At 36.4% G+C, this 24,321-nt stretch overlaps 2 protein-coding genes across 2 annotated transcripts; both read right to left on the reverse strand.

The window, feature by feature from the left end:
- Positions 1 to 4,134: 4,134 nt before the first annotated feature.
- On the reverse strand, positions 4,135 to 8,442 carry LOC139902432 (uncharacterized). Its single transcript, XM_071885060.1, has 4 exons — positions 7,442 to 8,442; positions 5,284 to 5,934; positions 4,487 to 5,046; positions 4,135 to 4,376 (listed from the first exon to the last, which is right to left on the reverse strand). Exons 1-4 carry the CDS (start codon positions 8,440 to 8,442, stop codon positions 4,135 to 4,137), a joined length of 2,454 nt encoding a protein of 817 aa, XP_071741161.1.
- Positions 8,443 to 10,346: 1,904 nt separating this feature from the next.
- On the reverse strand, positions 10,347 to 18,189 carry LOC139899133 (protein PEP-RELATED DEVELOPMENT ARRESTED 1, chloroplastic). Its single transcript, XM_071881958.1, has 9 exons — positions 17,780 to 18,189; positions 14,396 to 14,551; positions 14,220 to 14,288; positions 13,621 to 13,791; positions 13,347 to 13,490; positions 12,617 to 12,772; positions 12,464 to 12,529; positions 11,000 to 11,059; positions 10,347 to 10,803 (listed from the first exon to the last, which is right to left on the reverse strand). The coding sequence occupies exons 1-9, from the start codon at positions 18,101 to 18,103 to the stop codon at positions 10,759 to 10,761; spliced, it is 1,191 nt and encodes a 396-aa protein (XP_071738059.1). The 5' UTR covers positions 18,104 to 18,189; the 3' UTR covers positions 10,347 to 10,758.
- Between the last annotated feature and the right edge of the window lie 6,132 nt (positions 18,190 to 24,321).

Consider the following 24,321-nt stretch of genomic DNA (forward strand, 5'->3'; position numbering starts at 1 on the left):
TTGTAATGAATTGTATAGCTTAATTAAATCTTAAAAAGAGTAGTAGCTTAACTTTATGCACGACAATATACGAAAAAACGGTAGTAGTGCAAGCTATTACTCTATATTCTATCTTCTTTTCTAAAAAAAGTTTTAGCATGTTCTATGTTCTTCAAATAAAACTGACACGAGATCAACAATCATCGTTCTTATTAGTGGTATTTCCAAAAAGAAATAATTAGTGTTAATTGTGTAATACTATGATAGTCATTTAGGGCACTAGAATTATTAAATTGAAAATTCGCAAGAAGAAAAAAGGTGACCCATGCAAGGTGGCTAGTGAACAAAGAAAATTTATTTTCTATGAAAATTTACTAATATTAAATATTTTAATAATAATAATAATTAATTATTATTAATTATTATTATTATTATTATTATTATTATTATTATTATTATTATTATTATTATTATTAACTTAAAAGTATTAAAACTTACAAAAAATTAGTGGGAAGCCTAGAGACAATCTGGGCCCCCCAGCAATAGCAAAACCTATTCTAGTAAAAATATGAGCAGCAGCACCGGCACCAATATCTTGCGCCATCGAATTCTTCTGAACCCGCTTTAGCAAAGAAACAGCATCCTTTTCTAATTCCCCAAGGGAAGAAAATGAGAAAGGAATGAAACCATAACCAATCGCCTGACAGCTAGATTCGTACTTGACCCGCTTCCGACGAGCCGTATCAACCACAGCACGTCCAGGGACAAAGTCAGAAAGCCCAGACTGTGTCAAAGGAGAAGACCCTGTCAAGTAAACACAAATTATTATTATTATTATTATTATTATTATTATTATTATTATTATTATTATTATTATTATTATTGTTAACAATATATACTAAGAATAAAAATTGGAAAAGGAAGAGTAAATTTCAAAGTTTGAAAGGGACCACAGCAAGTGGATTAAAAAAGATAATAGTATTTGTCTCTCTTGATAAGGCATCTATACAACTAATAAGTTGATGCCACACAATCAGCCATATAATCATATAAAAACTTATTCTATATTGAAAACATACATCTAAAATAATATTGCTTTAAAAAAAATCGTAAAACCTATTATAATTGCTGTTGTGGTGATCATGTTAACAAGTCGATGGCAGTATTTCTTTCGATTTTAGTTATTTTGTTATTTTGCTAGTTAAGATCGGACGTTTTGATGCATTAACGGTTGTATTTTGTTGGGTAATTTTAATGTAGACATGGTAACATATTAATGTGTCCATAATTAGAAGTTTGGTTTAGTATTTAATTATTGTTAGTGAAAAGTGAATTCACAATGTAGCCCGTATATTTTTTGGTTTCTTTATACTCATTTACTATGAGAATTTGAGTATATTTGTGTATTGTGAGTAAGGTACAATATGAATGTAAGCAAGAGTGGAACTGTATGTTCCAACATATTTGGGACTTCATCTTTTGATGAAGTATTCCCATTCAATTTTATAGCATTTTGTCTTTTACTTTCACGAAAAACAAGTCGATGGTGCATGTTCGATTTGCGTTTTTACTAATGTTTTTCAAGGTGGCATCGTTTTGATTTGTGTAAGTCTTTGATGCGTCAATGATTGATTCAGGGTTGCTCAAGGTTGTTTATGGTTTGGTCAATTGTGTGATGCATTTGTGTTTTGTTGCGATGTTTTCTTTCATGTTAATTGCATTTGCAATGTTTACTTAGCTGTGCTCTTGGATCGGTTTCAAGGTTTCCTCTCGGACAGCGATGAGGCGGGGTTATTATCGCTTTCTGATGTAGCGGTATCGAGGGAATTCTTCGACCTCGAACTTATGACTTCGAGTCCCGTCGTGAGCAAAAAAGGTGTTTGTGTTTGTTGTTCCAAGAAAAAGATTAAAATGCAAGACAATATAATTTGGTCAAGTAGATCGTATGATCTATTCAAGAAGATCTTTAGATATGTAACACTTGTAATTTTCTCACCTTTATTAATTTTATTTTGGTTTATTTAATATAATAATCGGCGTGGGGCTGAGCCGCCTAGCTTGACTAGGTTCCAAACCCGGAAAAAACAGAGAATTTAGTGAAAAATTTTGTTTGCAGCATTGAAGAATATTGTTATTGCCGACAAAGTTGCTTTATCAAAGCGGTACTTGATCCTTAGACACATCAAGCCACGGCGTAAAGAAAAAAAATCGCTACGGAAAAGGAGAAGCCGTCAAGAAAGACGCAGCCAAATCAGCGTATATCGGTCTATTCAGTGCCACAAATAAAAAAAAATTTACTTTTGTTTATTTTGTTTGTTTGTTAGTGTCTTTCCTTCAAGTCCGAACTTTCGTGATTTCACCGTTCGAACTGCGGGGGAGTGTTAGATGATTGATAATGGCCCAACCCGATTGTGGGTTTGGGTCCGTTAGAGTTTCAGGTTATTAGGGTTTCCAGAATGTTCTATGTACTCTATAAATAGTGTTTGATATCATCAATAATATTTACGGGATTCAATTGTATAACAATTAGATCTATTTTAATTTATTTCTATTTTTTGAAAGAAAAAAAAAAACATTGATATTATATTTTCCAATAACACAAGTGTTTACATTGTATTTTATTCAAATACCCCCTTTCTTTTAACTTTATTCTTAATTCTTAAAGCACAAGTTAGTTATATCTGCCGTTTGAAATTTGTGATCAACAACTTATATTCGTTTTATTTTAACAACACTAGGTTTTACGTAGAATGCGTTGTGCACGTAAAATGCAGTCTTACAAACTAGGGCTGTTAAACCGTTAATTACATAAATCAACCGCTGAGATCGTTTTAGTTGTCTCGCCCTTCTGATCCTAGACCGGTAATATAAGATATAATTTCGAAACGTTTTTAGTGTACATATTATTTCGATAGAAGAGGATAAAAGTAAAAGAAGTATGCAGAGTATATTACAAGAAATGAGAAGAAATGTGTATGCTTGATTGAAGGGGTTCCTTGAGAGCCAGCAAGAGCATTCTTGGTGACTCTTTCACAAATGTAAGAATTGGAAGAACATGGTGGACCCTATATATGTCTATTGGTTGACAAACATCAACTAATCTCTATCATAATTATTGTTTATTTATAGATTAAGCATGTATTATCAAATTCCACATGCTTATCCTTTTTTGTTTGCCCATGTGATAGCTAGCTACCCTTTTAGGTTGGCCTTTTAAGTCTCATCCTTAATTATCTTCATCATGGTTGATCAACCATCTGCTTATTTCTTCAATATTCTTGAATTTGAGATGGAGGTTTTATGTTTTTACACTTAAGGTCTAAGATTAATCTATTTTATATTGAAATGCACAAGAAGTAGATTAAAGAGGATTTGAAATCATTAATTACTAACTAATGATGCTTCACATGCAAGGTATGAGGTAGTCAAAGCACTCTAAAATTAAGTTTTGAGAGAATTGAAGTGCTTATGTATTATAAGATTTGTCAGTTGACCCAACTATTGTCTATGTGTCGAGGTTGTTCAGTTTCAAACCTTAGAATTCGAACAAAACTGATTAAAAAAACAAATTTGAATCGGTTTTCAATTCATATTGTAAATCTGAATTCAATATTTTGTTCGATTTTCAGTTTTACATTTTTTTATTCGATTACACCGAATTCAAAACCAAATTATATTAATCATTAATATATACGAAAGTTGCGAAATTCGCTATTCGGAGAGTAATTGGTCGGGACGTTAGAAGCAGTAATCGAAAATTCAGAGCTTAATCGGAGATTAATCGTATTGTACTTTTTATACATTTAAATATTAAATTTAGAAAATCATAAACATAATTGTCTAAAATCGTCATTTATTTTATTCAAAAACTTTAAAATTCTAGTCTAAATTCATGTCAAAATATTGGCCAAGTTTGACTTTGACCGACTTTGATCAACAAATCTGATTTTGACCGATTAATTAAACGGATTTAGTAAAATCGGAACGTACTATAATGTCGAGTCTTAACTCTTCTCATTTACAGTACATGAATATATATACAAGTATTGTTACAACAGACTTGCTATGTAAACTAGATAAGACCAAAAATATAGGAAGTGATACAACATATTAGTTTGACTCGTCCATGATATTTGGAATATTAGTTGTCGTACGTTAGGTGCTATTACTCCCCCGCAAGATGGAAGTTCCGTCGGTAACTCCAATCTTGAACCGAAAATTTAGAAACAGCCGACGAGAGAGTGGCTTTGTAAGAGTGTCAGCAATCTGATCTTTGTTGCTTATGTGCTGAACATTGAGTGTGCCACCCTGAATATGCTCACGAACAAAGTGATAATCAAGCGCATTGTGCTTCATACGGCTATGAAAAACTGGATTAGCACACAGATAAGTAGCCCCTACATTGTCACAGTAAAGTGTAGGAGGCTGATGAATGTGAACACCAAGTTCTCCCAGAAGATTTCGTAGCCAGATGACTTCGGATGTTGTATTCGCAATTGCCTTGTACTCAACTTCTGTGGGCGAACGGGAGAAAGATTTCTGTCTTGTGGACTTCGAAGAGAGAATATTGCCCCTAGATATACTACATAGCCTGTAGTAGACGAACCATAATCTTTTGATCCGCCCCAGTCTGAATTACTAAAGGCACTAAGAGTTAGAAGTTGATCGTTGCGAAGGAATAGGCCATGATAGATTGTTCCTTTCAGATAGCGAAGCAGTCTTTTAAGAGTCTGCCAGTGATCATCAGATGGTTTGTGCATAAACTGAGAAAGCTTGTTTGTAGCAAAGGATATGTCCGGTCTCGTCAAAGCAAGGTATTGTAACTGACTTACAACCTTGCTAAAGCTGGTAGCATCAACTTCGGTTGATGAGTTGTTAGGAATTAGAGGGCTTGTGTGACGCATGGGTGTGGTGAATTCCTTAGCACCTTCCATATCTTGAGCACTCAGAATGTCCCTGATATGATTATGCTGAGACAATAATAGGCCATCTTTGGTGCGAATAACCTCAACTCCAAGAAAATGGTGAAGATCGCCTAGGTCCTTTAACGCAAACTTGGCATGCAACCTGTCAATAAAGTCTTGAATAAAGTGAGTGTTGTTACCTGTGATTAATATATCGTCTACATAGACGAGTAGATAGGTAATGTTACTGCCGTTGACATGAATAAATAAGGAAGTATCGGCAATCGAATTGGTAAACCCGCTGGCTATGAGAAATGTTTTAAGTTCATTATACCACGCGCGAGGCACTTGGTTCAGACCATAGATTACTTTCCGCAATTTTCAAACATGATTGGGGTACCCTGAGTGCACAAACCCGGGTGGTTGGGTCATGTACACGTCTTTTTGAAGAGTGTCAGTTATGAACGCATTGTTAATGTCGAGTTGGTGGACATGCCAGTTTCGAGCCAACGCAATGCAAAGGATGACTCGAATAGTAACGGGTTTAGTAACGGGACTGAAGGTGTCTGTATAGTCAATTCCCGGGCGTTGATGAAAGCCTTTGGCTACCAACCGGGCTTTAAACTTCTGCAAAGTGCCATCCGGGAACCTCTTAATGCGAAAAACCCATTTGCTTCCCACAAGATTGTGTGATTCCCGTGGGACCAATTCCCATGTGTTATTCCGGACAAGAGCATTGAATTCTTCGGATATGGCATCTCTCCATTTTGGGTGTTTCACGGCTTGAGTAAAGCAGGTTGGTTCAAGTGCTTCGGGAATAGGGTGTGCAGTAACATTATTGATAAACGAGGGGCCAAAGTTTTTTAGATTTTTATTGCGTTGACGGGTGGTGTGCAGTGGTGGTGTTGGGTTGGTGGACTCGGGGTTAGATAAAGTGGTTGTGGATGGTAAAGATGAGGTGCTTAGATCAGCTGATATGTTGGTGTTGGATGGTGCAGATGGGGTTCTTTGATCAGATTGTGAGTTGGTGTTGGATGGTGCAGATGAGGTTCTAAGATCAGATTATGGGTTGGTGTTGGATGGTGCAAATGAGGGTATGAGATCAGATTGTGGGTTAGTGTTGGATGGTGCAAAGGAGGGTATGAGATCAGGTTGTGGGTTGGATGGTGAGCTAGGTGATGTGAATGCGGTGGTTGTGTTTGTAGGAGGTGTGAGTGGGGATGGTTGTTGTGGGACAGGTGATGACATAGGGTAAGATTGTTGGTCATCAATAGTATCATTAGTGCTTGGATCAAAGGAGATGGTTTCGACATGTTCGTGGGATAGGATGCTAGGAAGGTCAGAGTAGTTTACACTCGACTCATGAAGGGGAAATTCAGTTTCAACGAATTGGACGCGACGGGAGATATACATTTTGTGTGATTTCGGGTCGTAACACTTGTATGCCGACTACGATGTTGAGTACCCAAGAAACACACATGGGGTGGACTTTGGTTGGAGTTTTGATGTAGTGTAGGGTTTTAGCCACGGGTAGCATAAACAACCAAACACTTTGAGACGTGAGTAGTTTGGTTTTCGATGAAATAGTACCTCAAGTGGCGAGCGATTACCAAGTGTTGGGGTGGGAAGGCGGTTAATGAGATACGACGCTGTTGTTACAGCATATGACTAGAAAATAGACGGAAGGCCCACTTGTTGAAGTAAGGCAAGAGCCGTAGATAGGAGATTACGGTGTCGGCGTTCTGCAATGCCATTATGTTCTGGGGTATGTGGTGGAGTTGTAAAATGGGATATGCCATGATTGTTCAAATATGAGGCAAGAGCCACATATTCTCCACCATTATCACTGTAAATTGCTCTTATAGGATGTTGAAGGTAGTTTTCTGCTAGTCTTTTGAATCATGGAAATATATGTGCGACATTCGATTTTTCGTTTGATGAGATATAACCAAATGTACCGGGAGAAATGTTCCACAAACGTTACATAATATCTATTTTGGTCGTGAGATTCGTTTGTTGGACCCCAAACATCAGAAAACACTAGTTGCAATGGTTGAGTACTAATAAGTGATGATTCGAAAAATGACAATTTATGACTTTTATTACAGTAGCAAGAGTTACAATACGAAAGAGACTTAGAATCAGAAATACATTGCAATTTCGCTGATTTAATAATAAAAGATTGAATGCGTGAAGATGGATGTCCGAGCCGAAGATGCCATCTATTATTGTCACCAATTGAAACTGAGTTTATTTGAGGTGTGTCCCGAGCAGGTAGATAATATAAATCATTGCGAATTCCCCCTCGAAGAAGTGGCGCCCCATGATCAAATCCTTCACAAGAAAAGAATAAGGAAAGAATTCCATGGACACTTGGTTAGTACGTGCAAATTTAGCAACAGAAATAAGTTTTCTTTTGCAAGATGGTACCCACAAAATATCAGTAAGTTTGAAAGTGCGAGATGGATATTTGAAAGAGGTGTGTCCAAGTTGAGAAATTTTGACATGTGCCATTGCCGAGAATAATTTCTTCCGGCCCACCATAGTCAGACACGAACCGAAGAGAACTTGAATCAGATGTGACATGATGCGAAGCCCCGGTATCAAATATCCAGTTTGATGAATTGTTGTGGGACACATTTGTGTAGTTAAGTGTAGGAGAGATATTATTTTCTCGTAAGAACTTAGCGAAGGTTCGACAGTCCTTGATGAAGTTCCTTACTCGTGAGCAAAAATTGTACTTTGCATCTTGGTTATATGGTGGTGAGGGGTTGATTGTCTTGGGTTGCCAGGTGGTACGTTGAGTGTTGGATAAGTTGGAGATGCGGTTTGTGTCTTGAGGTTTTGCACCACGACCAGAATAATTATTAAGGTTCAAACGACTGTTACGTGCTCCACGTTGCAGATAATTGGCCGTGGGTATCACTGGTGCTGTGGTTTTGATGGAGGCTTTTTGTTGCAACTCAGAATCAATGAGTTTATCATGAAGTTCATCAAATGTGATTGGGGTGTCACGAATACGTACCGCTGCACAAATTTCTTTGTACTCAGGTCCTAGACTGTGAAGGATGTAAAGCACTAAGTCATCATCATCCACTGTGGAACCAGCCAAAGCGAGTTCATCAGCTATACCTCGCATTTCTTGGAGGTATGTCGAAATTGTTTTGTCAGCGGACGTGTTTTCCATGAGACGTTGCTTGAGAGAGATGATTCGGTTACACGATTTGTTGGCATAGAGTGTTGAGAGACGATCCCATGCTTCTTTCGAGGTGGATACAGAGGCGATATGGGTTTGAATTTGTGGTGAGCAGCTGCCCAACATCGCATTGAGGATCACCTGATCTTGTCGATACCATTGGAGGTATGAGGGGTTTGGCTTGTTTTCAAGTGTTTTTGGCGGAGATGTAATGGTACCATCAACATAGCCCAGAATGTCGAAACCGATTAGGGTAGAGAATAATTGTCGCCGCCATACAACAAAGTTTGATTGAGTGAGTTTTGTGGGTAGATGAGTGGGTGCTTGTAATTGCACGATTTCAGTGTTTGATGAAGTGCTCATGGTGTATGATGAATGATTTGAAGTTTTGAACGACACGTTTAAGTCGATTTATCGGCTCTTGATACCATATAATGTCGAGTCTTAACTCTTCTCATTTACAGTACATGAATATATATACAGGTATTGTTACAACAGACTTGCTATGTAAACTAGATAAGACCAACAATATAGGAAGTGATACAACAGATTGGTTTGACTCGTCCAGGATATGTGGAATATTAGTTGTGGTACGTTAGGTGCTATTACGTACTACTCTTAAAAAGGAGATCGAGGATTAATCGGAAGTAATCGAAGTTTTTTACAACAATGATGTATATTGACCACAAATTGATTTCAAAATCAAATATCAAAAGATCAAAATAAAATACAATCGTAAAAAGTATGATTTTCTTGGTTTTTAAGATTTGCTCATAAAAATTTCAATACGGAATCAATGAACATCTTTGATTTGTCAAAGGTTGTTTAATGTAATATATTTTTTTTCTTCCAAAAGCTAAATTTTAATAAAACAAATCAACAAGCCCACGATGAAGGCTAGATACAATATAGAAACACCAATTTTAGATTAACAGAAGCCTACAAACATTAGGCCCAAAGGCTAAAAAAAAAAACTCCTAAACACCTGCACCCCGAATTCAACCATCGGCAACTGCAGATCTCAGATTATCTTTCCATGCCTCAAAATCAGAAGATACCTTCAAGCTCCTGTTCGTAATCCATAAATGGGTAAGAACTCGCAAACTTGAGAAAACATCCTCGTTCAGTATTGACATCCTGTTAGCTTCTGCTCCATGAACTAGTTTTTATTTCTCCACTTCCAAACAAGTCATAGAAGAATGTAACGCGTAGATAAGTGGACTTTGTTAAATAAATCCGAACCCAGATTTATGTTTGCCTAGCTGATCGCATTATGCACCCCATTCGGAATGTGATTTGAGGAGTTCCACCAATTCAAGAAAACTCTCCAAATAGGTAATACAAACCTTCATCGAGTGAAAAGGTGGTCTATAGTTTCATCCGAACAATCACAGAAAGGACAGCAAGTAGATTCCAATACCACCCCACGTGGAAGCAGATTGGGTCGATTTGGTAAACGAACTAAGCTGAGACGCCATATGAACACGTTGATTTTTTTAGGAACCCAAGTGATCCATTTACTTGTTACCAAGTTTTGACTAGAATGCAAAGTACGATTATCGATTAGAGAGGACAGCTTATTCACCTTGAATACACCACGTAAACGGATAAGATCTTCCACGTTCAAAGTACCAAAAGGACAGTGGCGACTCCAAAATGAAAACTCAATGGGGTCCCCCCAAAAAAATTCAAGTCTAATTATATTTGAAGGGTACTTTAGTGGTTGTAACTATAAATTTTAAATATATATGAGATCATATAGTTAAATTTAATGGCGCCCTATGAAATATGGATAGTACATTGTATAGAAAAATTTAAAGGTAGTGGAGTCATAGAACCCCACACCCCAGCACTTAGGATTGCCTCTGGGAAGAGAGTGACGATTTTTTACTCACAAATACGTAACCTAATACGGTTATCTTGTAAATGTTTCTGCCTCTTTATGTACCAACCCGAAAATATGCTGCTAGTCGGAAGTTCTTATAAATAAACAAGAACCCAATCACTCTTCAAAACATCCGAGACATTAACACACATGTCACTTGACCAAAAAGTCTAGAACCTACCTACCCATAGAAGGCCAGACTTTACGAAAGAGACACAATAACTCGTAAAGTAATTAGATCAAATGTGTCAACAGAACACACTACCTAAGACAGTTTAAGAAAAGATAACAGACGTCATCCATCATACACTCATACATATGGTAACACTACTACCACTACGTAACACCAATGTAGATAAGTTTTACATCTAAGAATCATCACTACAAAGAACCTATAAAATATATTTCAATAGTCCAAATCACATTTTCTACATATATATCTCCATGTAATGACATGTCCAAAAGCTCTTTATCAAAAGTCTTACTTCTAAGGAGCCATGTTGTGGCTGCATAGAACAGAGAGACCAGTGAGGTGGCAATAAATCGGGTAATTTTGCCAGCGATGCGTAACATGGGACATTTTCAAAAAGTCACCTAATTGCTTTAGTATAACAAGGCATATTTCATTACTAGTCACAATTCAACAATATGTACTGCACAGGATTTTTAACATCACCATGACTGGCATGATGTCATCTTTCTACGTATGTACCTTTTTTTCTAAAGTTGATCATGCATATTGTTAAGCACACAAACATGCTTGTGAGGCGTACGTTGCCAGCTGTCCAAGTAGCTCAGAATGCTATTTCTTGAAGAATTTGAAGTGTATTTTGATGAACCTGAACACGATCAAAAAAATAATAGTTACAGGGGACCATTAAATGGGCACGTAATTACTACTACGTCTTTTGATAGGATTTGAACAAAAAAAGAATGATATTCGTTTTGGGGAGATACTAGAAGATGAGGGGGTATAAATTCGAAACATTATGAATATTTGTGTATCCACGAGATTTTTTTTTCAGGCAAACTTACCCATTCAAGATGTTGTGCAGTGATACCAGAAATATTTCCATCGTAAATGCCACCTAGCACCTACAAAATCGACAGAAACTATATTCAGCTTTCACCCCTGAACTCATGAAGGTAGATTTAATACCTTAAATATTTACTAATATAATTATTTTTAGTATAGTACTCCGTATTACATGATAAACAAACTTATTATATTCAATACGTATAGTCTATACTGTATAGGCACGAAATAAAGTTAATAATTGTCTATATATAATACGTATAGACGTATGAATTGCATGATATTCATTTTCAACCCCTTTGATTGCACACATGCGATAATATATGCTAACATGCGATAATATATGCTATGAATTGTACGTTTTGGTTCACTTTGATACTCGAGCTAACAACCTATGTGGGGTCACTGTCGCACCAATAGCATCGCACCATCCGTGGAGATGGGATCACTCCACCATTCGTATGGGTGGGCCTAGACTATATGATTAGTAGATTTTGGGTCATGGTTGTGTGTGCATACATGTGATCACATAATTAATTGGGTATCTATGTATAATTCGTTTTGCATATCATTTCTTTCTTTATCTCATTAACATAATATTATAAACCGACTTGTTTGTTAGCAATCAGGTGCAGTTTCGTTTCGCTCATATTTGTAACTTATAATTATTATTGATACATTTATTGATTCATTGGCTAGAAAACCATTAGAGTTGAAGTGAAAACTACCATTTACAGTTTACCTTTAGCCTATATATGCTTTGTATTAGTGTGTGACATTTCAGGGGATAGGGTGTTACAGTGGACGTGACAATATTAACCCCTTTATTTACTTAGAAATGGGTCAACGTGTGTTACATATTATCTCTAAGAAGTATAAAGAATAGCTTACAACAAAACATGTCAGACAAGTCAAAAGTCGACAAAAGTGTAGTTATAACGTAAATCGATTTGCCGAAAAAAACTAGATTAATATCAAAGAAAATTTAATTCTTGTAAATCATATTTGAGAAGCTAATAACTTACAAACTCTAATACTATAAGATACTGAACATTTCGGGTCAACCTGACCAAATCCAAACCAAAAATTGACCCGTTGACCTGTTACCAATCCCCGTTTGATTTGCCACCTTTACTAGAAAGGAAAGGAACAATCCATGCATATGTAACTTCCAAGTTTGCAAAAATCGCTAGCGAGAATTTTTAGGGAGTACTCGGCAACTGGGAGATTACTCGGATGTTGACCAAGTTTGACTTTTGACCGATTTTGACCAAGTTTTACTTTTGACCAAGTTTTACTTTTGACCAAGTATTGACAGATTATGACCAATTTTCCTAGTAATCCTTGAGTTTTGGCCGAGTTTGACCGAGTAATTGGAAGACTTCTTTTGCCGAGTACTCGCTGAGTACTCAACACTGGTAACTTTCATCCCGGGAATCATGAATTAAAGAAAATAGTAATACCTTGGAGACAGTCTCTAAGAACATGCCAGGTCGCACCGGATTTGGTTTTGAACCCGAATCACTACCCTGTATATATATACAGTGTCATTCATGATAAAATATGTATAAAATTTAATCAAGACAGTTTCAGTAAAAATATGCTGAAACACTGACCCTTCCTGCAATCCCACTTGAAACCTTTCCTCCCCTTTTACTTCCTTCTTCATCAACTTTATCAGCACCTTCATCTTTGCCTAACATTACGTTCTTAATCATGTCACGTACTTGTTTCCCAGGTTTCTGACCAACAATTTTAGTCAAAAAGTTGACCTGCATTCAAGAAAAAATAGCAGACGTCCATAATCAATAGCCGTTCGAATGCTTGTCGAATCCCGGACCTTTTAATTAAATCCGTACCGTCTTTAGTCAATGTATTTTAACTTTTACACACACTTTATTTACCAAATACTTCCCAAAAGGATCTTTACAAAAGCATTTTCATAAAAACATTATAATATATTCCCTCTAGTGTTCACCTTACTATTTATATCTGTCCCAAAATATCCACTTGCAAAAAAATAACCACTAATATCATTAAACTCTCAAATTTACTCTTATTTATTACTCTCAATCAATCATATTTTAAATAAATTTGGTCAAACTTATCGAAAATATAAGGACAAAAATGACATTTATCATACTAATCTTAAATCCAACAAAAATTCCTACCAGACACTCTTTTTGGGAGTAATACATATAGTCAACTAGTTAAAGATCGATTATAATCTTTTTTTTTTTTTATTTTTTTTTTTTTATTTTTTTTTTTTTGTAACTACACTCTCTTTAGTCAATTTCTATAAAGAATTCAAAGTTTTTTTCTATGCTCAAGGACATTCAAACAGACCTCGGGTCGAGGTAGTGTATTTAAACCACGGCTGTTTCTTTCATCTAATAATCCACCTCCCATCATACTTCGAGCTTCTTCTCTAATTAAAACGAGTCTTGCCAATAGCTTTCTGTCAGGAACAACAGGCCGAGTTTCCATAGTCTGCATTAAAAATTGTTCATTAAGATATATACAGATTATAGGATGTAATATGCAAGATGACCAGAAATGGGAACAAATAATTTTGCTCTCTCCAAATTAATAAAAAAATGTGATGAAGCAATAAAAGTACCTCCAATAAATCATCAGCCTGGTTAGCTATGTCATTGAGATTCGCACCTGGAAGATGAACTTTTGCACCATTTTCACTTTCAAACGCACCGCCACCTGCTGCAACTCTTCTAAGTAATTCATGTCTACTTTCTTTCTGAGGGGTTCTGCATAGCAACCCAACAACTTGTACCTACAAATATACAACAAAAACTGTGATTGCATAACGTAAAGTACATATTGAGCACTGTTGTAAACGCGGGTTGAGTCGGACGACGGGTCGGTTTGGGGACTAACCGTCCCGCTTAGCTCAAAAACGCCTACGAAGTCGGTCAACGCTATAAAAAGTCATGTCAAAGTCGGGCTGAGTCGGGTCTGAGTTGGTCAAAGTCAAAGTTGGTCAAAATTTTATATTTTTAATTAGATTTTGCGTCCTATATCTGTGTTTAAAATATTAACGTTTTATGTTTCACGTTTGATTAATATATTTATATTTATGCTTAATTGATTTATTATTATGTCAACGTTGGTCAATGCGCGACTTGACCAACTCGTCCCCAACTCGCGACTCTTACAACTTGCATACTGGAATTACATTAGAGTAGCACAGGCAGTACATACATGTGGGGGGCATTTTTTGGTAAGATGGGATAATACTGTCTCCTTAATAACCTCCAATAGAGACTTCCGCTGAAAAAAATCAACAAAATTTAGTTATGACCAATACTTAGCTATAAGCCTATAACAATATAAAAGCATAGTAATAGTGATTTACAGAATTACAACTGAAAAGTAACCTTATCGTCGTCATCTCTTTCAGCAAGTTGAATCATGTAATCTAGGGCCATCATAAACCCCGACTCCATTTGATCAACACGTTTCCCAATCACGCCTTGTGCAGCCAACAATACTGCCAACTCCTCAGATTCTTCATCCATTTGATCATCTTCCAACTGTTATGCAAGTGCAAATTAGAATAACCAGAGTGTTCGTCTAACTGTTTTGTAAAACAAATAGACTAAACGCATTGAACCGTTAATTACTTACAACCCAGCACAATAATGATAATACATCCACTAATATAAAAGTAAAAAATAAGATTTGTAACCTTAAAAATCTTTTTCTTTGTTTAAGAGTATAAGTAATAAGTAATTTAGAATAATGCATGTTGAGGCCACTCAAGTTTTCAACTATGTTCATTAAAACCACTCAATATACCAATTTTGGTCAAATGTATGCCAGAAATCTGTATATTACTGTAAAAAACATGTTTAGTTAAGTGAACCAAATTAAAATAACATGAACGATTATTTGCATGTGTAATGTCAATATGAACCTTCATTTGAAGGCATTTTTACCCTTACGGCCTTACCAAAAGCAGTCTAGAAGGTTATAATTGGTATTTCACACGCAAAATATGACTCCTATTCCTTTAATATGTAGATTTTCATGTGTTTTGTCAACTAATTTTCCTGCGCTCATTTGGCCAGAATTTGTATATGCAAACTTGGGTGGCCTATAAATTTGATTTAGTAAATAGGTAACCTTAACGAACAAAGTTGTAAACTTATGTGGCCTCCACATATTGTAAGAGTTAAATTCATAGGAATGATGGATTCTCAAGGCATCGATCTAAGAGACTATTTCGAAAAGCTCAAAAGTATTAAAGTTTGGTGTGTTTTTCTTATAAACCAGCTACAACGAACTTGTATCCAAACACTTGAAAATTCGTATTACGTTACGTAATAAGCTAGAAGCCTATAAGCGCGTATAATATACACTCCCAGACACTACCTAAGTTTAGTTACATAAAATCAGAAACAAAAGTAGATGATGACAAGTTGGATGTGTGATGTGTCACCCTCTCATTTTGTTTATGCTTTTCAGGCAATGTTTGAATGATTACATGATAAAAAAGAGTGACTAAAAATGTTGTATTACTAATCCAGGGTGGTTTCGGTTTACGGCTTTGAACTTTCTAGTTGTGTGTTATTGTGCTACTACTTTTTAACATTCTTAGTCTGATATGTTATAAGAGTAGTGGCAATGTTTATGCTTTTCAGGCAATGTTTGAATGATTACATGATAAAAAAGAGTGACTAAAAATGTTGTATTACTAATCCAGGGTGGTTTCGGTTTACGGCTTTGAACTTTCTAGTTGTGTGTTATTGTGCTACTACTTTTTAACATTCTTAGTCTGATATGTTATAAGAGTAGTGGCACAAAACCCGATCAATAATATTTGAGAGCTTTCTTAGCAGAAGTTCAGCATAAATTCTGCGCCTTTTGAGTAATTTTGCATATAGCATTATAGTTAGTTACCATGTACACATAGATTTGCATTAATTAAGTTCCAAAGCTCATCTGCTCATATAAGACTAATTGGACAGCAAAATCATATTTGTAAACCCTTGTAGTTTGAGTCTTACTTCAAGTTTACGTTCGTGAGTTAACCAATATAAAACATCAAATCTTAATTCAATGGTTCTATAAACGACCTAACAAAAACTATGCCGCTCTTCGTCTACTACTAGCAACACGTCAGCCAACAAATTACAGTTAAGTTTTTGTTAGGATGAAAAAGAAAAATACCAAAATAACAATTCTAGAAAAATGCATGTTAAGGCCACACAAGTGTTCAACTATGCCCATTAAGGCCACTCAATATAACAATTCTAGAAAAATGCATGCCAAAAATCTGTAAATTGACTAAAATGTGTTTAGTTAAGCGAACCAAATTAAAGTAATATGAACAATTATTTGCATTGTGAAATACCAATTTTAACCTATATTTGAAATGCACCTTACCTTTACGGCCTTACTAAAAGCTGTGTAGAAGGTTATACTTGGTGTTTCACATGCAAAATATGACTCCTGTTCCTATGATCTGTGTACATTTTCAGGTGTTTTTTTATCAACTAATTTTCCTGCACTCATGTTGCCAGAATTTGTATATGCAAACTTGGGTAGCCTATAAAGTTGATTTAATAACTAGGTGAACGTAACGAATAAAGTTGTAAACTTTGGTGTTTCTCAATGCATTGATGTAAGAGGCTCTTTCGAAAAGCTCAAAATTAAGTGCTGCAAAAAAAGCAACACTACACAATAAAGAAGATTAGTGTGTTTTTCCTATAAACCAGCTACAACACACTTGTATCCGAACACTTGAAATTGTGTATTACGTTACGCAATAAGCTAGAAGCCTATAAGCGCATAAAATATACACTCCCAGACACTACTAATCCAGGGTGGTTTCGGTTTAAGGCGGTTTCGGTTTATGGCTTTCAACTTTCTACTTTTTAACATTAGGGGTTGTTTACTTATTTTCCGAATTTGCCTTTGTTTCCATTTGTCTCTGTTTACGAAGGTGTGTCGGATTCTATGTCTCCCATAAACAGACTAATTTTCAGATTAACTGACATATTAAGTGACAAAGAAACAGCAATTTTACTCGTTGAATTAAAAGTTGTACAGAAATGGACCATTAAGTGGAAAGTAAACAGACTCTAGTCCAATATGAGTTCAGTATAAATTCTGTGTCATTTGAGTATTTTTTTCATATAGCATTATAGTAAGTCACCATGTACACATAGATTTGCATTAATTAAGTTCCAAAGAGGTTGCTTAAAAGCTCATCTGCTCACATAAAACTATTTGGACAGTAAAATCATATTTGTAAACCCTTGTAGTTTGAGTCTTACTTCAAGTTTACGTTCTTGCGTTAACCAATATAGAACACCAAATCTTGATTCAATACTTCTATAAACTCCCTAACAAAAACTATCCCACTTTTCGTCTACTACTAACAACACGTCGGCCAACAAATTACATTTAAGTTTTTGTCAGGATGAAAAAAAAATATCAACATAACCATAACCAATACACATTTCTTCATACAAAGACAATAAAATTGAATCACACTATCACAGGCATAGCTATATAAAACTACATAAAATAATATTTTAGCAACATCCAGTCCATTAACAAGTCAAATATTAAACAATTTTACAAAAAAGATATATAATCCAAACATATTAAATAGAGTAAAACAAAATGCCTACCAGATGACTGATAAAATGCCTCAGTGAAATATAATCCCAAAACACATAAAATAAAATAAAAACATAACGACATAACCATAAAATATGTATGATCTGTAGATATAAAGATAGATGACTTACAAGGTTAGCCATTTCTTCAAGAACAGAAGTAACTTGTTCACCGCCTTTAAGTAACGCTTCATACTGCTCAGGACTCCAACTATTTTCATCCTCTGTTTCCTGCTGACGTGGCTGTTGTTGTTTGTAATTATTGCTGCCAATTTGTCTTGCTTCTAGTTCTTGTTGTGTGTATCCCCCACCCACCTCGTAACTGGCACGAACAACATAAAAATTTCTTTTTTTGGTAAGAGTAATGGATGATGGTTTTTGGGTTGTGGTGAAATGAAGAGATTGTGGTGGAATTTGGGGGAGTGAAGAAAGGATGGGTTTTGAAATTGATGACATTTTTATGAGACAAAATCTGATTTTGTGAATATGGGAAGGGTTTTGGGGGTTTAGATATTTGCAGGTAAACTTGTTTTGAGAGAAAAATTCAAGTAGGATATGGGTTTCAACTTTCAAGTGAAACGGAGTATATACTATCCATTTCACGGCAACAATCTTTGTGGTTTGCACATTTCACGTTCAGTCCCTGTACTATTTTCTTTGATCTAACAGTTCTCATGGTTAGCAATTTTTGCACATACAATCCCTTACCCGAATGTCATTCAAAAAAGCCCGTTAAATGGCAACATGTGCATTGCACATGAGGATAAACCGTCACTTCATGAATACCACATTTTATTAAAAAAAGAAAAAATAATAAGCTTATACTTCATGCTACATCATTTGTATTATTTATTTACTATCATCACGATGTTACCGTCCTAGTTTCTTACAGAAATAAAATTCTATTAAATTTTATTACCCTATCCAACTCCCCGGATGAAATCTACTTTTCTTTAAAAATTATGAAAGTTACAGAATAATGTTTGATTCGCACATCAATCTCAAAATTCAATTCTATTTAAATATTAAAAACCCCTTATTGTTTTTCGTAAATCCTTTAAACAAAAATCAATCCTACTGCTTTGTATGTTTACAGGGAGGACAAAATGGTGTCTACGATGAAGAACCTATGTCTTTAATTTCTCCAATAACCGAGTTGGAAATGACATATTTCAGGTCCGTGTAGAACTAAGTGTTGGAAAGTTATCCCACATCGGTCATGAACAAAAACAAATGTATGTATATAAGGTTAAGGGAAAGTCCCTCTATCACCAATTGGTTTTAGAAAAGGATGAACTCTTGGACTTATATGTTGTACATGTTGTTACACTATACGATTTAAAAATTGATGCTCATAACCATTCCAGTTTACCATTAATCGTATCTACATAAAAGTTTATGTCACTAAGTGGTGTGGATTTAAAAATTGATGCTCATAACCATTCCAGTTTACCATTAATCGTATCTACATAAAAGTTCTACGTTCTTAGAAGAGTAAGATAAATGACATGCAACTAATCATACTGATAAGCTCGGCCGAAGAAGGTAATGTGTGTGGTACCATTAATCGTATCTACATAAAAGTTCTACGTGTTGGAAGCTTCGACGAGCCCAACACACCCACTATAGAGGACCTAGACTATACTAGGCTCACTACACCAACACTTTGACGTTGGTTAGCCTTTAATTTTATAAATCCTTAGTGCACAATGTACTTAGGCGACAGTGTCGACCATATATCTTTAGGCGGTATAACCGACCATATATTACTTAGGCGGCAGAGCCGACCATATAATAAGAACAACAAAAGTGCACTAAGAACTTAAACACAAACTAAGGCTTGATCGGGAAACTTAACAAAAACACTTATATTAAATTACAATTACAATATTACTTACAAGCTTTCTCTTCTCTACTTTCGCTAACTCACACTCTTCTTCTCTTCTTCACAACTCACTTCTTATTTCACTCTCACAACTTCCTTCACACTCTACAAATGAAATCCTCACCCTTATTTATACTACTCCATGGAAGTTTCTAGAAACTAGATATTTCCATGGATATATATAAATATCTAGATATTTTTATACATATAAATATCTAGATATTTCTTACACACATAAATATCTAGATTTTTCTTTACATTTTAATATCTAGATATTTTTCATATACATATTAATATCTAGATATTTTACCCATATATATATACTAATTCCATATTATTCTAAATTTGCATTGTATTTTAACACTCCCCCTCAATGCAAATTTTCTTCCAACGATGTCTTGCAGACCATTCCAAGTGCTTCTCTGAATTTTGTAAACTTCGATTTACTTAGGCTCTTGGTGAATATATCTGCAACCTGTTCATCTGTCTTTGTTGGCACCATCTTGATCTCCCCTTCAAGGACCATCTCGCGAACATAGTGATAGTGTACTTCTATATGTTTTGTTCTTGCGTGAAAGACTGGATTCTCTGCTAGACGTATAGCTGATAGGTTATCACAGAAAAGCTCTACTTGATAGTCTGCTGATTGATGAAGATCTTCGATTAGTTGTTTTAACCATGTAATTTCTTGTGTTGCTGATGATGCCGATCGATATTCTGCTTCGGTGCTTGATAAGGATACTGTTGGTTGTCTCTTGCTGCACCATGATATTACTCCCGATCCAAAACTAAACATGTATCCAGTTGTTGACCGTCGTGTATCATAGTCTCCAGCGTAATCGGCGTCACAATATCCAGTCACGTGACATTCTTTTGTTTTCTTGTATAAAATACCAAAGTTAATAGTGCCTTTAACATACCTTAAGATGCATCGTACAACATCAAGGTGAGGTTTCTTCGGATTGCTCATGTATCGACTAACCACTCCAACTGCATAAGATATGTCTGGCCGGCTTAGTGTGAGATAAATAAGACTTCCGACCATCTTTCGATACATGGTAACATCTTGAAGACTTTTTCCTTCATCTGCTCGTAGTTTTGTATTCGGATCCATTGGGGTTGAGATAGGTTTGCAATTAAGCATTCCGTACTTTTGTAAAAGATCTCGCGCATATTTCTGTTGTCCCAGAAATAATCCTTCTCTTTTCTGCTCTATTTCGAGTCCAAGAAAATGTTTGAGTTCTCCAAGCTCCTTCATATGAAATCTGATAGACAGATTCTCTCTTGTTCTTTGGATCTCCTCATAGTGATCTCCCGTGATGATTAAGTCATCCACATATACTAGCACTATGGCTAGTTTTCCTTGATCTTGTTTCACAAATAAACTAGAATATGAAGGAGCAACTGTGAAACCACTTTGTACTAAGAACTCACCAATTTTCCCGTACCAAGCTCTTGGAGCCTGCTTCAAGCCGTATAGTGCTTTCTTTAATTTGTAGACATGGTCAGGATGGAACTTGTTCTCAAAGCCTCTTGGTTGCTCCATATAAATGTCTTTGTCAAGTTCTCCATGTAAGAAAGCGTTCTTGACATCCATCTGCCACAGCTTCCAAGATTTGCTAGCGGCTAAAGCTAGTAGAGCTCGAATTGTTGTGATCTTTGCCACTGGACTAAACGTTTCTTCATAATCCAGCCCATATTGTTGAGAAAAACCTCTAGCAACAAGTCGAGCTTTATACCTTTCAATGGAGCCATCTGATCGAGTCTTCACCTTGTAAACTCATTTACAAGATATTGGTTTTACATCTTTTGGCTTTGGAACTAAACTCCATGTCTGGTTTTCTTTTAGTGCATTAATTTCTTCTTCCATCGCTTTCTGCCATTCTTGACTTTGTGCTGCTTCTTCATAAGTGGAAGGCTCAATATGTATTAATTCATCCACATGAGCAGCATTGGCATACCTCGGATTAGGTTGCCTCGACCTTGTTGATCTCCGTAATTCTTGCACATGCTCCTCGGCATCCATTTGGCTTGGACGAACCTCTTCGAATGTAGATTGATGTACCCCAGTTTTCTATGGACTCGTTTCCTTATAGTACGATCCATCTCCTTCTTTAATTGGATCCGATATGTGCTCTTTATGTTCTTCTTTCTCTTCTGGAACTTCTTCTAATCCATGAGATTCTGGAAGCTCTATCTTTTGAGGTGACCACCATGAAGACGCTTCATCAAATACCACATTTCTTGAAGTATGACACTTTCCGGTATTTGGATCACAACATGTCCATCCTTTTCTTGATTCATCATAACCGACAAAAATGCACCGAATTGCCTTCTTCTCAAATTTGCTTCGTAGATGATCTGGCACGAAGACGTAGCATACACATCCAAAAACCTTGAGATGGTTGACGGTTGGCTTGATCTTCCATAATCTTTCATATGGTGAAATATATCCCAACTTTGTTTGTGGGAGTCTGTTAATCACGTATGAAGCCGTCCTCATACATTCGGCCCAAAATCTTCCTGGTACATTCTTACCATGAAGCATACTTCGACAAGTTTCGGCAAGGTGACGATTCTTGCGTTCCGCCACTCCATTCTATTATGGAGTATTGGGGCAAGTCAATTGCCTTCTGATCTTGTGCTTCTCAAGATATATATTGAACTCGGTTGATAAATATTCTCCTCCATTATCTGTGCGTAAGCACCTAATCTTATTATTGAGCTCACTTTCTATCTTCTTCTTGAACTCTTTAAACTTCTGAAAAGTCTCCGACTTTTCCTTCATGAAGTAAACCCACACATACCTTGAGAAGTCATCAATGAATGTCACCATATACTTCATTCCTCCAAGTGATGTTTGTTTCACTGGGCCAAAGACGTCTGAGTGTATGAGCTCTAGTGGTGTCTTGGACTGATGTTGTGACTCCTTGAATGGCAATTGGTGAGCTTTTCCAAATTGACATCCAGCACATATTGTATTTGTTCGGATATCAATTTGAGGAAGTCTATTTACTATGTGTTTCACCATCATCTCCTTTAACTTGTTGTAGCCCACATGCCCAAGACGCTCATGCCAAAGATCAGCCGTCTCATTCTTTCGAGTCTTATCCACATATGTTGTTTCAGCAGATAGTACATAGACCGACTCTATTCTTCTTCCTTGCATAATTGGATTGCCAACCACCTTCACTCTCTTGAATACGGACACATCTTCTAGTCCAAAGAGCACATAGTTCCCTTCTGCTGTTAATTGTGGTACTGACAGTAAATTCTTCTTTAGGCCAGGGACAAGATACACCTTCTCGAGTTGGAGCTTTTGAGAGTCACCTTCACTTGGAATTATTGTCTTTCCAATGTGAGAAATAGACAACCTTGAATTGTTGGCTGTCAACACGACTCTTTTTCCTTTGTAATCCTCCATTTCTTGCAGCTTCGTCTCATCATTGGTCATATGATTTGAGCACCCAGAATCGATGATCCAATCATCTTTGTAGTTTATTTTTGACTTTAAGGTTGCTGCAAGAGCTTGATCATCCATGTCAGCATCAACGGAGAGTCCTGCTTCTGCATCCCAAGTTTCCTCATTAATGGTTGCTTCGAATGTGACCTCTTTCTTCTCATCTCTTGCGGCGGCCACATTTCCTTCAAAAGTTCGTCTTATGGGGAATCTACATTCTCGAGCAAAATGACCCTTCTTGCCACAATTGAAGCATTCACCATTCTCTCTCTTATCATTTTCCCCGTATTGTTGGCGATGATCTCTTCTTCCTTGTTGAGCTCCCCCTGAAGCGTTGCCTTTTGATTTTGGGTGACCCTTCCACCCATATGTCTTACTTTCTTTCATCGCCTCTTGTCTTCGAGATGTTGCTTTCTTCTTATTGGTGAAGAGTGCATCTTCTCCGTCTTTTATGGTTACTTCATTCATCTGCTTGGCTAATGCCTCTTGATTAGCCAATAAATTCTCCAGCTCTATTAATGATGGTTGAGTAGGCTATCCTCTCACAGCGGCTATAAATCTATTATACTCGGACCTTAAGCCATGGATGATAATTCTCTTCATCCTTGCATCACTCACTTTCTCTTCAGGAGCAAGTTGAGATATCTCACGACAAATAGATATCACCTTGGTAAAATATTTAGAAATAGATAGACTTCCTTGTGAGATACCCGCAAGCTCATTTTCCAAGAGCTGGAGGCGTGCTTCATTCTTCTTTGAAAATAACTTGTCAAAAGTTTCCCAAGCTGCCTTCGGTGTTTTCTCGTCACGGATGTGCTCCAATAGATCCTCCTCGATTGTAGTCTTCAATATAAATAAAGCCTTCCCGGCCTTGATGTTCCATTTTCTCAAGGCTTCAGCATTTTCTTTCGGTGGAGGCGTTGTGTCACTGCCAGCAACTATTTCCCATAAATCCTGTCCTTGTAGGTAGGATTCTATGCAAGTCCGCCAATAACCATAGTTGTGGTTATTGAGACTCTTGATTTCACTGCTCGTACTTGCAAGATCTGCCATCATGACGTCCAATGTCCAATAAGCTTGGTCCCTGACCGATGAGCTTTCACAGTTCCTAACTGTGCTCCGACAGAATCTTCCTTAAAGCCTTGGTGAAAATAAGCCGATGTAAACGTCCAACGTTTACCGATTTCCTCCACTAGAAATGGTCCCGAACGACCCGCTCTGATACCAATTGTTGAAAGCTTCGACGAGCCCAACACACCCACTATAGAGGACCTAGACTATACTAGGCTCACTACACCAACACTTTGACGTTGGTTAGCCTTTAATTTT

Source organism: Rutidosis leptorrhynchoides, chromosome 3 (assembly GCF_046630445.1).
Source record: "Rutidosis leptorrhynchoides isolate AG116_Rl617_1_P2 chromosome 3, CSIRO_AGI_Rlap_v1, whole genome shotgun sequence".
Taxonomy (NCBI): Eukaryota; Viridiplantae; Streptophyta; class Magnoliopsida; order Asterales; family Asteraceae; genus Rutidosis; species Rutidosis leptorrhynchoides.

Excerpts from the sequence above, each read along its gene's own strand:
- LOC139902432 (XM_071885060.1), bottom strand. The coding sequence starts at position 8,442 with ATGAGCACTTCATCAAACACTGAAATCGTGCAATTACAAGCACCCACT. Across the intron at positions 5,047-5,283 it reads CCCGGGTTTGTGCACTCAGG|GTTGCATGCCAAGTTTGCGT; the intron begins GTACCCCAATCA and ends CTTTATTGACAG. Across the intron at positions 4,377-4,486 it reads CGTTCGCCCACAGAAGTTGA|GGGCTACTTATCTGTGTGCT; the intron begins GTACAAGGCAAT and ends GTGACAATGTAG.
- LOC139899133 (XM_071881958.1), bottom strand. The coding sequence starts at position 18,103 with ATGTCATCAATTTCAAAACCCATCCTTTCTTCACTCCCCCAAATTCCA. Across the intron at positions 13,491-13,620 it reads AGGCTGATGATTTATTGGAG|ACTATGGAAACTCGGCCTGT; the intron begins GTACTTTTATTG and ends TTTTTAATGCAG. Across the intron at positions 10,804-10,999 it reads CTGCACAACATCTTGAATGG|GTTCATCAAAATACACTTCA; the intron begins GTAAGTTTGCCT and ends GATCGTGTTCAG.